The 14,853-nt window shown below is 36.1% G+C and overlaps 1 protein-coding gene across 2 annotated transcripts; it reads right to left on the bottom strand.

The window, feature by feature from the left end:
* Window positions 1-327: 327 nt before the first annotated feature.
* LOC139116278 (uncharacterized) lies at window positions 328-10,611 on the bottom strand. 2 transcript variants are annotated; one of them, XM_070678883.1, is made up of 5 exons: window positions 10,476-10,604; window positions 9,061-9,205; window positions 5,004-5,174; window positions 1,798-1,936; window positions 328-1,378 (listed from the first exon to the last, which is right to left on the bottom strand). In XM_070678883.1, the coding sequence occupies exons 1-5, from the start codon at window positions 10,497-10,499 to the stop codon at window positions 1,312-1,314; spliced, it is 546 nt and encodes a 181-aa protein (XP_070534984.1). In that variant the 5' UTR covers window positions 10,500-10,604; the 3' UTR covers window positions 328-1,311. The 2 variants fall into 2 exon arrangements, with proteins under 2 accessions (XP_070534984.1, XP_070534985.1); XM_070678884.1 differs by lacking the exon at window positions 9,061-9,205 and having other exon boundaries at window positions 10,476-10,611.
* Window positions 10,612-14,853: the final 4,242 nt, after the last annotated feature.

The raw sequence follows: 14,853 nt of genomic DNA, 5'->3' as shown, positions 1-14,853 counted from the left end.
AAACATGAAGCACAAGCTTGCCTAGTGGCAAAGATGTCGCTCACATCGAAACTTCTAAGTATTCTCAAAAGACTACACGACGGCAAACCGAAGTTGTTACAAAGCTCGTACACATACGCACACTCGAATTCATAACACATGAAATGCGAATTTATTCAAATTGATGTCATCATTGCTCTGGCTGGCCACACAAAAATTGTAAATTTTATCGTTGATATCAAATTTGCATATACAATAATATCTTGTTTTATGTGAAACGATGAGTATTATTGACCAAGAGAGCCCTGTAACGGCGGTGAGAAAAATGCACCAATGGCACAGCGGGTGTCTGAAAGTAAGTTTATTTTGTGAGCATAAAAAGTACTATTTCAAATTTAATTGAAGGTACAATATATCTCTTGCAATTACAAGCAAATGTTTTCTCTGAAGAAATATTTAATTTTATTTTTATAGTTGCTGCGATGAAAAGGGTTTTTAAGCGAATTTACCGTTATATGTCGTCATTTCGATATTCAGTATCCATAAATATAAATACCTCAGACGGGTCATGGAGAACTTCCATCGGTACTCTTTGATTTATTGATTTATTTATTGATTTACTGATTTGCTCATCAACAGCGCCATCAGTTAGCCACTCAACTTACAGATGAGAAAGTACTCATCAGTAGCCCCATTCTCTCCGTGAATTCTGTGTAATCTGATACGCCACTATAGAATCGGGGATTTGAAGAAATAGCAGAAGTAAAGAACATTCAGTCTTAATGGACACCAACACAAGAATATTCTTTCCTTTTGTGTTGAGAGGGAATGTACCACTCGATGACAACATTCTGTTTTTTTTACCCACCAAAGAGTATGGTGACTTGACAATAAACATACCAACATACGTCGAATAGAAATGAGCGTAGCAAATCAAAGTTGGCGAATTTACTTACATAACATTCAATATTATTGTGTCTGATTTATGAAGCAACATTTCCTCACACAGACAGGCCATTGGCGGCTTTCATTTGCGCTGTTTTCAGAGTTGCTAGTCAGCTTAATGTTTGATTTATCATTCAAGTTTATCGTCGACAAATATTTAGAATAATTTTGAGATCTATCTTACAAAACATAGTAAGATTTGGGATTATCTTGGACACGCTTTAAACGCCCTCTGTACAAATCACGAGCTGTAGAGAAAGTCTGGACATATACAATTATTGAAGTTGTGAAGGAGAAGGATCGGAGATATTAAAAGTTATCTGAGATATTTACTCGTACTGGGATTTCATTGATGTACATAAGATTCTTGTCTTGGCATTTTTGTTTTCATTCGTCTTCGATGATGGCCGCCTTGTTCTCGTATTTCGCTTCTTTAGATGCATTTATATGTGATCTGTCGAAATAACAGACAGTGTATGAATGTATGTAATGGGTTGTCAATGATTTTCAACACATATCGTGTGTCCTGTGAGTGTCCGCATACATTCATACAAATTGTCAGCAAGGTAGGTTGGAACAGTGGATATAGCAAAGTGAATAGAGTGCTATGAGTGATCTTAGTAACGTATGCTTACATCGGTATAGGCCATCATAGCGCATTACTTGAACCACAGTAATCGAATTATTATGATCGAAATCTTACAACATTTAAGAAAACGCAATACTACAGATGTTATTTTTTATACATCACAACAAATCTAATCAGAGATTAGCTTGTCACAAAGTCTAATTTCTAGTCTAACTGGTCGCGAGTTATTTCAACAATAAAAAGTACATTTTTAATACAACATAAAATGTTCAGTCACAACTTACCCTGATTCAACGTCTTTGTCGTCATTACTCTTAAAACAGTAGATGTAGATTAGATAAAAGAACAAAGAGAGGACGATTACACCGCCTGCACACGAAGCACCAATGATCAATGACATTTCCAGGTCAGGATCAATGCCATCTGAAAGAAAGATGCATTTTCAAATGTTTTAAGCACGTCATCCTTAGTTTCCTGTCACAATGATAATGTTAAAACCTACCCTTACAGTCATTACAGTTCTATGTGTGATTTATCAATTGACTTACCAGTAATCTGACTCTCTTTTGGCTGAGGTGAGGGACTACCCAAGTATAGCGCAGTGGTATGTATGTGTCAACTTGATGCAGGTAAGGGACTACCCAAGTATAGCGCAGTGGTATGTATGTGTCAACTTGATGCAAGAAAGCATCCTCGTAATATTGTCATAGTCTTCAAACTTTCACAAAAGACTTCGAATGAGAGGTTATTTGAAAATATTCAAAAAGAGGTGTCACCGTGCTGGATTTCAAAATAAAAGTTGTAATCAGTTTCGTACATGTTTGAGGGCTGACGTTTTTTCAAAGCCATATGATCTGCATGAAATCAAAGGATATAGCATATTGCTTAGACTTGGTTCAAGTCGGTGAATTTTAAAAAAATAAAATCATTTATAATAGTTTCTCTTGTGTCTCTCCTATTTCGTACAAACCTATCCGGAATTTGGCAGCTCACGCCAGGTTTTCCCAGCGATTGAATGCGTCACGTTTGAGTCTGCGCAGTAGTGAGTTAGTTTCTGCCGGATTCCGGGTGAAACTCCGCTGTATAGCGTTCACTCCACTCATCGCGTTCACCCTACTCATCGCGTCCACCCACGCGCGCGTTTCACATGAAAGCAAAATACAAATCATTGCGTTCACTCCACTCAAACATTCACAAATCACAGACTTGAACCAAGTCTATGGGTGAAACTCCGCTGTATAGCGTTCACTCCACTCATCGCGTTCACCCTACTCATCGCGTCCACTCACGCGCGCGTTTTCACATGAAAGCAAAATACAAATCATTGCGTTCACTCCACTCAAACATTCACAAATCACAGACTTGAACCAAGTCTACATATTGCTGTATATAAGATGAATCTCAAAATAAAATAAGAACGCAACATGATTTTCCTGTCTAAAAACTATATCCAACTCAAAAACTATACACATCAGAAAAACATTCAGGTGTGTGTATCGTTGAAATTAACAAAAAATGACGATAAAATAAACCCATCGTGATCGAAAAGGCATGGGGTAAGGGTATTTCAGGACTAAATACCATAAAAAGTAGTGTTGTAACCCAATTTCCTGCTTATTTTTATCGTTATAATTCATCAAAGCACAACATGTGCAAAATCAGAAAAAGTGACATTATTCGCTGACAAGTTTTGGGTGAGTTTCGATGAAACCATCAATAAATGAGAACATAACCTGTTTACAGTAGAATTAGTGTACGCCAAAGGTAACTCAGGATCGCCTTACTCAAACCAGATATGAACTGAAAATGCTCACCTGTTTCATTATATATTGCAGTTATGTGTAAATTTGAACCTTTGCCACATGTTTGCAATTTCATTGAAAGTGTTATGATCAACATAATGAATAGTATTCACCACAGATTAATTCATTAAAATATGCAAATTAGGAATTGGCTGAAGTAAAACTGCTTAATAACTTTCAATGTTGTATCATAGTATCTTTAATGTACATAGCAAGTTTCGTCAAATTTGGTCTAGTCAATACAGATGAATATCCCTAATTAGTGAAGTTTATTAAATATGCAAATTAGGAATTGGCTGAAGTAAAAAAGTTTAATGACTTTCAATAATGTTGTTTTATAGTATCTTCAATATATGTAGAAAGATTCATCAACTTCGGTCGAGTCAATTCCGATATATATCCCTAATTAGTGAAGTTTATTAAATATGTAAATAAGGAATTGGCTGAAGTAAAACTCAATAATGTTATATCATAGTATCTTCAATGTACATGGCAAGTTTCATCAACTTTGGTCGAGTCAATTCAGATATATATATCTAATTAGGAAAGTTTATTAAATATGCAAATAAGTATTTTGCTGAAGTAAAAATGCTTAATGACTTTCAACAATGTTACATCATAGTATCTTTAATGTACATAGCAAGTTTCATCAATTTTGGTCGAGTCAATTCGAATAAATATACCTAATTTTAAAAGTTCATTAAATATGCAAATTAAGAGTTTGATGAAGTAAAAATGCTTTAATGACTATCAATAATGTTAAATCATAGCATCTTCAATATACATACCAAGTTTTGTCAATTTTGATCAAGTCAAATCAGATATATATCCCTAATTAGGAAAGTTCATTACACATACAAATTATCCATTATCTTTTATGTCACCCCCTAAATGTCTTTCATAGCTGATATATCTTGGTGTGATCATAGACTCTCGAGAGTCTATGGTGTGATCAACATTTGTAGCAAATCTCATCAAATTGTGTTTAGTCGTTGTCAATATATATCTGTTTTTTCTAAAATCATTAATTATGCAAATGAGCAAAAAGTAAGCAAGCCACACCCACCAAAAACTAATCAGTTCTTACCATTTGCAATCTGAATCTATGTACCAGATTCGATTCTGATCTGATGAGCCGTTTTTGAGATATCGAGCAGACAGACAGACAGACAGACAGACAGACAGACAGACATCGCTGCGACATATGCTCACGTGTGTGAACACGTGAGAATAAAAGTAGGACGGGAACCCCCTTTATTTTTATTTTTGTTGGTATTATTAATCAGAGTACAACATATTCAAAAATCAGAATAAAAATGACCGTGACAACATTTTTTAAAATTTCTTGTAGACCTTCACCTTAATATGAAAACGATGAACTTCATATAGAACGACACATTGGGAAATTCAAAGCTTACCAAGCCAATACCGTTCATTATATATCTCCATGGTCGAATGACAGTTTATCTAGAGTTGTACGTATTGACAATTCTAGGACACAATGAATCGTATTTTTTCGAGTTTAGGCTCAGTCAAGTTTGTTCCTTCTGAAGTGACATTAGGAAAAGCTGGTTGAACACCAATCAAAAGACGACCAAGTCGGTCAGGTGTTTGGTCAAATTATGTGTACAAGTGTCATCGATCACAGTGGTATGTTTGTATCGCTAGGAAATTTTAGTTTTACCAACCGTAGCATTCTGTTTCAAGTCCAGTCCAAACTCCATTTATACATCGACGTCTTACAGCACCGCTGACTTTATATCCTTCAGAGCAGGTCAGGTATGCCACGTGGATGTCATTTTCTATCGTAACATTAACAAAACCCTCAGGTGGAGGCGTCAGTGGCTCACACTCGATCTCTGGCATGAAAAATAATCAAGGATAAGTTGCGTCACATACATCAATGACCACGGACTTTGCCGCCAAAACATTAAGATAGGAAGTCCCTTCCTACCTCCATTGCCAAGACAACCAATCTAAGTTTAAGGGCCAGTAGCTATAACTTTCCATGGTTTTAAACACTTTTGTCTTCATGTCGATTCTGTTCAACGCCCCGTAGCAATATGCTTTTGGGAATAGAAAGAGAAACCGTAACTGACATTAAAAATAAGAATACTGAAAAAATCACCAAAACATACAGTTGCTGGCCGTTAATGTAACTACTACAGGGATACAACAGTGACTCCATGAGAAATTGTATTTGCCAACATCATATTTGTTCTTAATTTGAAATTTAAACTTAGATGTCTGCAAAGCCCTGTCAGAAAAAGGAAAGTTTTCTTGAATACTGACGTATGCGTCACGTTTTTTCTCTTTCCGAATCGGAGCAAATTTATTATCTAAAGGTTTAGAGACAGGCATTGCGCTATTATTAATATGTTTGATCTTGCACCCTTCCCTGTAAATTATCTAATTTCATAATGTATGTGGTGACCGCAATGAAGCATGTTGGTCTTTATAGACTCAGCTAAGGTTGGACTACATAGTGAAAGTATGTCACTTGTCCCATTTAGCCCGTGTAAAGAAAATCCTTTGTTTGCCGTCCTTGGATTTTTGAAAAACCTACCAGCCAGCCAGAAAAAAACAAACAAAACAAACAAACACAGGATAAAAAAAACACAACATAGATCAATCGCAGAAACTTTAACTTTCCCATCGGTTTATGGGTCACAAGCATGAAAAATCATCTGTTACATTTACAATGCTGTATTTCTTACGTTGAAAGCAATGCTTGGAAACACAGGTTATACTTACATAAATACAACAAGCATACTTAGAGTTAGATGACTGTGAGTCTGAACAAACACTATACCAGTACATAATGTACAACAAATACAGTGGGATAGTGATCAACTGGTTGAGTTACGAATATCTACAGTTTTTCTCTGACGGAGGTTAATGCACTAGGTGGTCATAGACACAAGTAAAACTATTAATTAAAATAACAAGATCTCAATTATAAATACAAAGCATATTTGCGACAAATGTAAAAAGATGCAAAATACGTATTACGAGGATGTTTACGAAGTTTTGAAGAAAACAAAATATATTTGAATCAACACTAATCAAGGAACATAAGAATTTCACGTAATTGGTTCAGTTTTGCAACGTGTCTAAGTGACATTTGTATATCAATTATAACATGCACATTTAAGATCGAGACCTGTATTGATGTTTACGATTGAACGTATATTTTTATCTTTAATTTATATATATCATATGATCAAAACCAAGCTTTAAACATAACGTTTAAAATCCCATTCTAAAATAAACGGGAAAGGGAATACAAAAGACAAGAGAGAAAAATACAACAGACAGGGCAGGAGGACAGAACGACCAAAGAGTAGTCCAGGGCACTTAGACAATTGGAGAAGCGTATCTTGGGCGACGGCACTATAAAGCTTGTCTACCGAGAAATAAAGTCTGTGTAGTACCAACGAACTCTGAACATCTCGTGTAGTCAATTGAAGATTACCAGTACCTCTCAGCAAGCTAAGACGAGTCCATGAGTAAAAGCAGGCCAAGATGAGGTGATGAGATAATACGAGAAAAAACGCACTGTACACTATGAATTTCAACATGTTGGGGTAAGCTTAGAACAAAAAGGTGTTCTTGCAAAACCTGAAAATTCCAAATACAAAACAGCAAAAAATCACTGAATATAACAAAGTATGTAGTTGTCACTCAGAGAACAAATGCTAAACATCTTGGTAAAAGGTGAAACTACTATCTCTTCCATACAATTACAATTTTTGCAGTAAGAAGAGCGGGTAGCTGAACAAATCATAACAGCCTTGAGTACAAATCCTCCTTTTTAAGTGTCAAATAAATACTGGTCCTGAGCACTGTTGCTGTTGAAATGCTCCATCAGCTGTACCTTTAAAGGCTATTTATTCTGAATTTTGTGTATCAACTACTTTTTCAGCCGAATTCCAATAGGGCTGATCGCGATGTCAGGTTTGTTTACTAAATATAGCTGCACGGCACGTGCAACCTCGGACACCGCTGCCTGAAATTCGAACAAATTTTGTAATTGCATGCGCGGTCGTTGTTGCAGCTTGTAGTCTGAGCCATAAATTCATAGAATTAGTGTAACTTTTTTATGCATTATAACACTAGCAGGTTTTTTTCATTGTTCTTGCCGAAAATGCGCACAAATATTTATTTTTGCATATTAATGACAGAAAACTGACGTTAAGTAATCAGCGCTATTGCATAGATTACTAAAATGCTAAATATTCTGCTTGTCAAGACAGCAATGCCGAATGGCCATTGCTATTTTTGAAAACTGAATTCTTACAAGACTTATAAAATGATCAAATCGTTTTTAGCAGAAAAAATGTTCAAAGCAAGAGCAACTTCAACCGCGTACGAACTATTTGGAGCATTCAACAACGGACATTTCACCGGGGGTACACGCATTCTGCTTGCCCCGGTGCAGATCCAATATCCGGCGTGATCAATCGCGGGTCGCGGAAAAGCTTATAGAAATTCAGTTCAGTTCCGTATTCGAAGCTAAACCAGTCATGTATTGTTTTCGATCCGTCTTGTATGGAGACCAAAACAATTTCACGCACTTCCACCGATTTGAAAACTTTGAGGGAGAAATCAACTTGTGAAACGGTCGATCGATCTTCACTTACGGTACACTGCAGTCCGCTACTACTGGAGGTGCACATGCACACTTTACGTACAGCGGTTGATGTATCCTTTTACAATAGGTAATCTGATTTGTATTGAAACGATCGTACAACATTTGCGTTTTTGCGACATTTAAGTAAATTGCTGCGACATTGCGAACAAGGGAAGGACACAACGCGCCGTATTTTCTAGCATACGATCTGTGTTTGTTTTTCAGATTTCGTCCAAAAACTTACGCGCACGCGGACCGCAAACAAAGAATTTATTTTACGGCGCCTTATTTAAATTTTTTGGGTGCCCTTTTAGCTTTCACAGTGCATATTGACATGTTATTGAACTTCACTGCGAAGAAGATACAATTTAATTTGTTTTACAGGGAAATGAACAGCAATCTCTAATGTACCCATCTTACAGTCCATTACGTAATTTCAGACAAATGTCAGATTTGGAGTCCAACTGTACAGGCTGACAACATTCGTCAAACTCAATATTCTATGCATTACGTATAAAATGAAGACGAGTATAATATTTCAGACTTTAATGCTGAGTTCACCGAAACAACACCAGTTCCATAAATCATTTCACATCAGGTGTTAAGAATTAATTAGGATCGATGATCAGTAATCGGTTTCGTACCCATATGTTTCGCCCATATCAATTGACTTGTGAATGCACACATCATATAATATGCGATGATCTGGTCTCTTATCTGATAAACGCTAGGACACACTAATGTTTGTTTGGCAAGTTACATAAAATAGATGTTACGGACCCGGTGGTTGTTCCAGATTCTACAAGAGTAAGTCATCCAAAAAGCCTTTGAAGACTGGTGTGGGTGGATAATAAACCGAAATCTTGTGGCGAGCATTGCAAGAAATGCTATGATTGATAATCAAATACAACAAACTGTACTTTGTAACCTCCATTGCCCTTCAGCTGAGAAAGATCTCAATTGAAAGGTCACAGTTTTATGGCAGACCGCTGCGTTTATAAGGCTCTGCAATCAATACAGGTACAGGTATAGGACTGTTTTCTACAAATTAGATCTGTATCATATAAGAGTAACTTGTTGAACGGATTCATTTATAAACAGTGCATACATACCCTGCGACTCTACGCCAATATGAATGTTCAACCACAACGCTAGAACCAATACTGCAAAAGACTTGAAGCAAACTACTTTGTGATGTCTCATGATTGCCTCAAATTTCTTGAAGTATGTGTGGCAAGTACAAAGGCCTGTCTGAAACTGTAAACAGCAGTCAAATAGTTTATGCCAGTCGTAACTTTGATTTGTAGCAGTTGTTTACATTGCGAGGTTATACTACCTATGAAGGTAAATTTGTAGCAGTTGTTTACATTGCGAGGTTATACTACCCATGAAGGTAAATCACCAAAAGTGGGCAAAGCTAAAATAAATATTGGTGAACGATTTGTAAGTACGTGTTTCGTTCTGACAATCCTGCCATCTCCCACAAGAGAATGGTATCTACCTGAGATTAAAGAGATTGCAAGATTATAACCTGGCCTGGCTGCGGTGTCGAGTGACGAGGAGATGGTGACGAGTTTTCAACTGAGGTGTGTGTGTTTGTGTGTGTGTGTGTGTGTGTGTGTGTGTGTGTGTGTGTGTGTGTGTATGTGTGTGTGTGTGTGATAAGTGTTTACATGGTGACACCATTACGTGTAACTTCGAATTCTGATCAGATAATCAGCCACTGACATGGAAGATTACTTACTACCTCCATGCTTACACGTTATGATGCTATATAATTTCAATCAGACGCTGAGAATAAATCATACATTGGTATCATAAAATCAATTATGACGTTGTCACTGTGCGATAAAACACTCGAATGGCATTGGACTCCAAGGTAGAGAGTCATGTGATCCTCTGTGTCTACGTTCACAATGGTTCATATTGGGAACTTTCAAGTTTGATGCATTTAGAAAACTATGGAGGTAGTTACTACCTTGATGCATTTAGAAAACTAAGCTCTGCACTGCGATGACCTTATCAACGTCCATACAGATCAATTACTGAACCATTTTGCATGCGATTACAGTGATAGACTGTGTGCCAATGATGACCTTATCAACGTCCAGATCAGTTATTTTGCATAAGATACATTAATTACAGTGTATTTATCTCTGTGCCAATGATGGCTGGAATCGACAAGGAAAATAAGTACAAAATTCAAAAGAGTTAAACATTGCCGTGATAGTAACTATCAGCGGTTAAGTTGTCAATCAGCGGATAGCTTTGTTCACAAGTTCTAAAAATGAACAGGGGACAATTCAAAGCATAGATTTATGGCTTTACAAACAAAGCATATCAGCCGGAGGAAAACGCCTGGCTAAGGATATTCAAATCATTTATACAACAGGTTTCTTTGTTGTTACATGTAAATAGGCCCAAGTACACCGATCAGAAAATCCTTACATATTTTGAATAGTCGTGGCCGATGTAGCTGTCTTGTTTACAGGAGAAAATAACAATGAAATGAGCTGATGCCACCTACCATAGAATATACGGAATCGAACATTATCACACGGCCAGACCCTGTCAACAATCAGAGACCAGTATTGCCGTGGATTATAAGCCATAACCCACTCTTCACTAGTGCATTACGGCCATAATCCACGGCACGATTCTTTGTCTCTGATTGGTCGACATGAACAAACCACCTGACAAGATGGTATGCACAGTTTTCAGCAATGAACAAGGTCAATTTTATTCCAACGCAAACTTGCAAAACTAGTTCAATTTTCTTCCAACACAAACTTGCAATTTACAGAGCACAAATGTAAGTCTTTAGAAATCAAATGTAATTGTCATTTTCTTTCCAGATCGCTCTAAACAGACAGAGTCAATTCCGTCAGGAACAACAATGTGTAAGACTCGATCATGAGTTGAAGGCTTGTCTTCAGGTTCCTTGTTTTCTGTTTCCGAACACACTTTTTCTTGTTTAGGTTTGGGGGCTACAGGGCATTGGATATGTTTTGTAACAAGTCTTCGGACGGCCGTATATAGCTCCTCACTGCATGCAGTCGAGCGATGACCGCTTCTTCCTGTTATTGATTGTTCATCAAATCCTTTGTCTACGGTGGCCCCCACACGCCACGGAACTCTATTTCTTTTGAATATAAACTCTAATTTACTTGACAACATCTTTAATATTTGTAAGAGATTTTATTTCTCCACTGCAAACTTTTAATTTTGTACGGGCAATTTTATCTCAACTTTATCTTAACTTTAACTTCTCGAAAGTATTTTTAGTTTTAACTATAAACAAAATATGTTTCTCAAAAGTATTTTTTATTTTGTAAAACAGAAGTAAAAATTTTTCAACAAACTCCCCTACACGTCATGGAAATTTATTACTTTTGAACATAAACTCATATTTCTTGACAATATATTTAATATTTGTAAGAAATTTTATTTCTCCACAGCAAACTTTTATTTCTGAACGGGGAAACTTTATTTTTGGGGTAAACTGTTTTTAAAATCTTTTTACAAAAAAAACTTTAACTTTTAAAAAATAACTTTAACTTTGAACAAAATATTTGTTTCTCAAAAGCGTTTTTTTTTATTTCGAAAAGAAGTAAAAATTGTTCACAGCAAGAGTTAAAGATTTTTGCTAATCGCGAACTGAGTTACTTAAATGACATAACCTTATGTCTTTAGAGCAGAAAACTTAAATTCTTAAAGAAAAGTTTTATTTTTCCAAGAGTAAAATTAATTTCTTTATGAAAAAAAGATTTTCTCAGAGCAGCAAATTGAAATAAAGTGAATAAAACTTTTTCTCAATGGCGAGAAATTATTTTCTGAAAACAACAAAACTAATTCTTTCAAGATATATTTTCTACATATGAGTGTGGTTTAAGAATTTGGTAAAACTGAACTGAGAAAGAACGAAAAAGGAAGGATGAAAATGTCAAACGTACTTTTCTTCAGAGCGAAATTTATTTCTGAGAGGAGAAATATTTCATGTGAGGGCGCAATTACCTATAATGCATAGCAAACTCTTTCTAGCAATAGTAAACATATTTTGGGGAAGAGTAAAATATTTTTCCGACGAGCAAAACTATTTTAACGGCGGCGTATCCCACCATGCAACACCCAAGTTTGATGACCCAAGTTTGATTATGTGTTATAACACTCGGGGCTACGTCTCCCTCGTGTTATAACACATAATCGACCGAACTCGTTCATTATCTATCACGTAAAGTCAAAGCGTTATTTTGATGGCAGAATCACAGAATTAGGTCACAACAAGCAAGCAAGGTTATCACTGATTATCAAATGTGCCAAAATACAATTTCTGAGAAGGATATTTTGACAAAAACGCAGCAATTAAAACGAATATGCCAATTTCTTCATAGTTTTAACATTTCTTCATAGTTTAACAAGTATGCACAGGTCATCCTAATTGGATGCAGACTACTTGAACTCTTCAAACAGACAATTTCAGTGAATTCCAAAATTCCTCAAGATTCACCAAAAATAAATGAAGTCATTCCGAGCAAATTAGAAACCAATGTTCAAATTTCTTGCATTCGCGGTTTCAGTTAACTTTATTTGACAAAAAAGTAACAAAGTGTGGTCCAAAATTTTAAATTATTAATTTTTACATTTTTATTATTTACACGATAATAAAAATTAATGAAGAAATAAATACATAAATTTTTTGATGAGTTGAATAAATCTCAATGACATTATCTCTACTTACCTTTCACAGTTGATTCAGGTCAAGGGTCAAGCTAAGATAATAGTACAATTGAGTAAAAAAACAAACCGAAGGTAAAAAAACTAGAGTACACCATAAATAAATAAATTTTAAAACTGAAGTGTCAGCCGTTGATTGGGATTAGGCTGTGGAATTATGAGCTGTAGTCCAGAGACTTGAAGCAATGGTTGGCAAATCATGCAGCACATGTTCAATTGAGGAACAGTGGTGGTGACGAGAGCAAAGCAAACACGACAGTTATGATAGTCAGGGAATGAACAGACCAAGCACCTGTATGCTGACGTTGTTTGTTCCCATCGCAACTCAGAACGAGTTCCCACTCGGTTATGTCATTTCTGCAACCCTGGCACTGATTGGTGGCTACGCTGAGGTGTCATTCAAACAGTATGCATATTAGATTCTGTTCAGCATGACAAAACAGTCAATATGTTAATTGTTCGCCCTATGGTAAAATTGTTTAGTCTCAAAGATAATCCTCTCAGGAAGAAATAATTAATGAAGGGGATTATTGCTGGCAAGCGACTGTTTTCTTAATTTGCAATACTACACAGTGGTAGTGACAGGTAGAAAAGGCAAAGCAACTCCAAACATCGTTCATATTTGGGTTGTTTGCGTTTTGTGTATGAAATTGTGTATAATATAAGTGTATGTCATGTTTGGCTGTTTTATGTAAAATGTTGCTTAGCCATGGTGAAGGTAGTAAAGGGAAAGCAACTCCACACATCGTTCATATTTGGGTTGCTTGCGTTTTGTGTATGAAATCGTGTATAATATAACTGTATATCATGTTTGGTTGTTTTATGTAAAATGTTGCTTAGCCGTGGCGAGACGTATCCGTAATCTACGTGTCTTGTATTAATCCGCACTGGAGCGGAGAGACTAATGTGACACTGCGATCTTTTGGCGCTACGTTTCGAAAACAAAGTTTTCTTCATCAGTCGCTTAAAATTCATTCTTGATTGGTGAGACGAGTTTAATGGATGGTTGTTTTTATTGAGTAGTATGTTGTTCCACTTACGTCTGTTGTTCAAGTAGGGAAGCTAGAATGTCTACTGTTTGGTCTTGTTGTGTTCATGACGGCGCGACATAGGCTATTTCTTTATTACCGGATAATATCGTCTAAAATGTCTAAGTTAGAGAGTTCCAGGAACATGAGACCAAAGTGATCTAATAGGGATAATATTATCGATTTTATCCGATAAAACAGCGTTTTAGAATTTTCCAGCCATCTGCTTCTAAAATTACACTCTAACTTAGAAGTTAGATGATATTATCGATTTTATCCGATAATATCCGATAAAACTGCATGTCGAGCATCTGCCTCTTCCCAACTCATCTAATATTAGACTCTTACTTAGATTTTATACGACATTATCGATTTTATCAGATATTATCCGATAAAACAGCATGTCGGGCATCTGCCTCTTCCCCACTCGTCTAATATTAGACTCAAACTTAGATTTTAGACGATATTATCGATTTTATCGGATATTATCCGATAAAATAGCATTCGGGCATCTACCTCTTCCCCACTCGTCTAATACTAGACTCAAACTTAGATTTTAGACGATATTATCGATTTTATCGGATATTATCTGATAAAACAGCATGTCGGGCATCTGCCTCTTCCCCACTTGTGTAATATTAGATTCTAACTTAGATAACTTAGATAATATTATCCGATAATGCCTATAGTGCCAATGTCGCGGTATCCTCGTTGTGTTTGTTTAGGTTTGTGTGAACCTGAGTTCGAGCCGTTGTAGTTTTTGTGAAGTCTGGCGCTTATAAGTGTATCGCCTATATTTCTGTTCCTTCTATATGCGATTCATTGTTGTTTTTTGGAACAGTTTTTTTAGTGTTTCGTCTTTTTCAAGATCACTCCAGTTTTCTGTCAGGGCTTGCTTGATTTTTGTCATTTCGATGTACGGGCTATATGTTGTTATGAAGACTACTGTATTGTTGGTGGCGTTCTTTCTTTCTTTTTGTTGTTCAAGCTGTCTTTTTCTACTTTTATGATCTGTTTCTCCGATAATGCGTTCTATTTCATTTTTTTATATTGTCGGTCTTGTAACTTTTCACTAAATTGTGTGACTTTCTGTGTAAAATCGGCTTCGTTGTCGCATGTTCTGATGTAAGAATGAGTTTCTTT

The sequence above is a fragment of the Ptychodera flava genome, chromosome 17, assembly GCF_041260155.1.
Source record: "Ptychodera flava strain L36383 chromosome 17, AS_Pfla_20210202, whole genome shotgun sequence".
NCBI classification, from domain to species: domain Eukaryota; kingdom Metazoa; phylum Hemichordata; class Enteropneusta; family Ptychoderidae; genus Ptychodera; species Ptychodera flava.
This window is presented reverse-complemented; position numbering and strand designations above follow the sequence as displayed.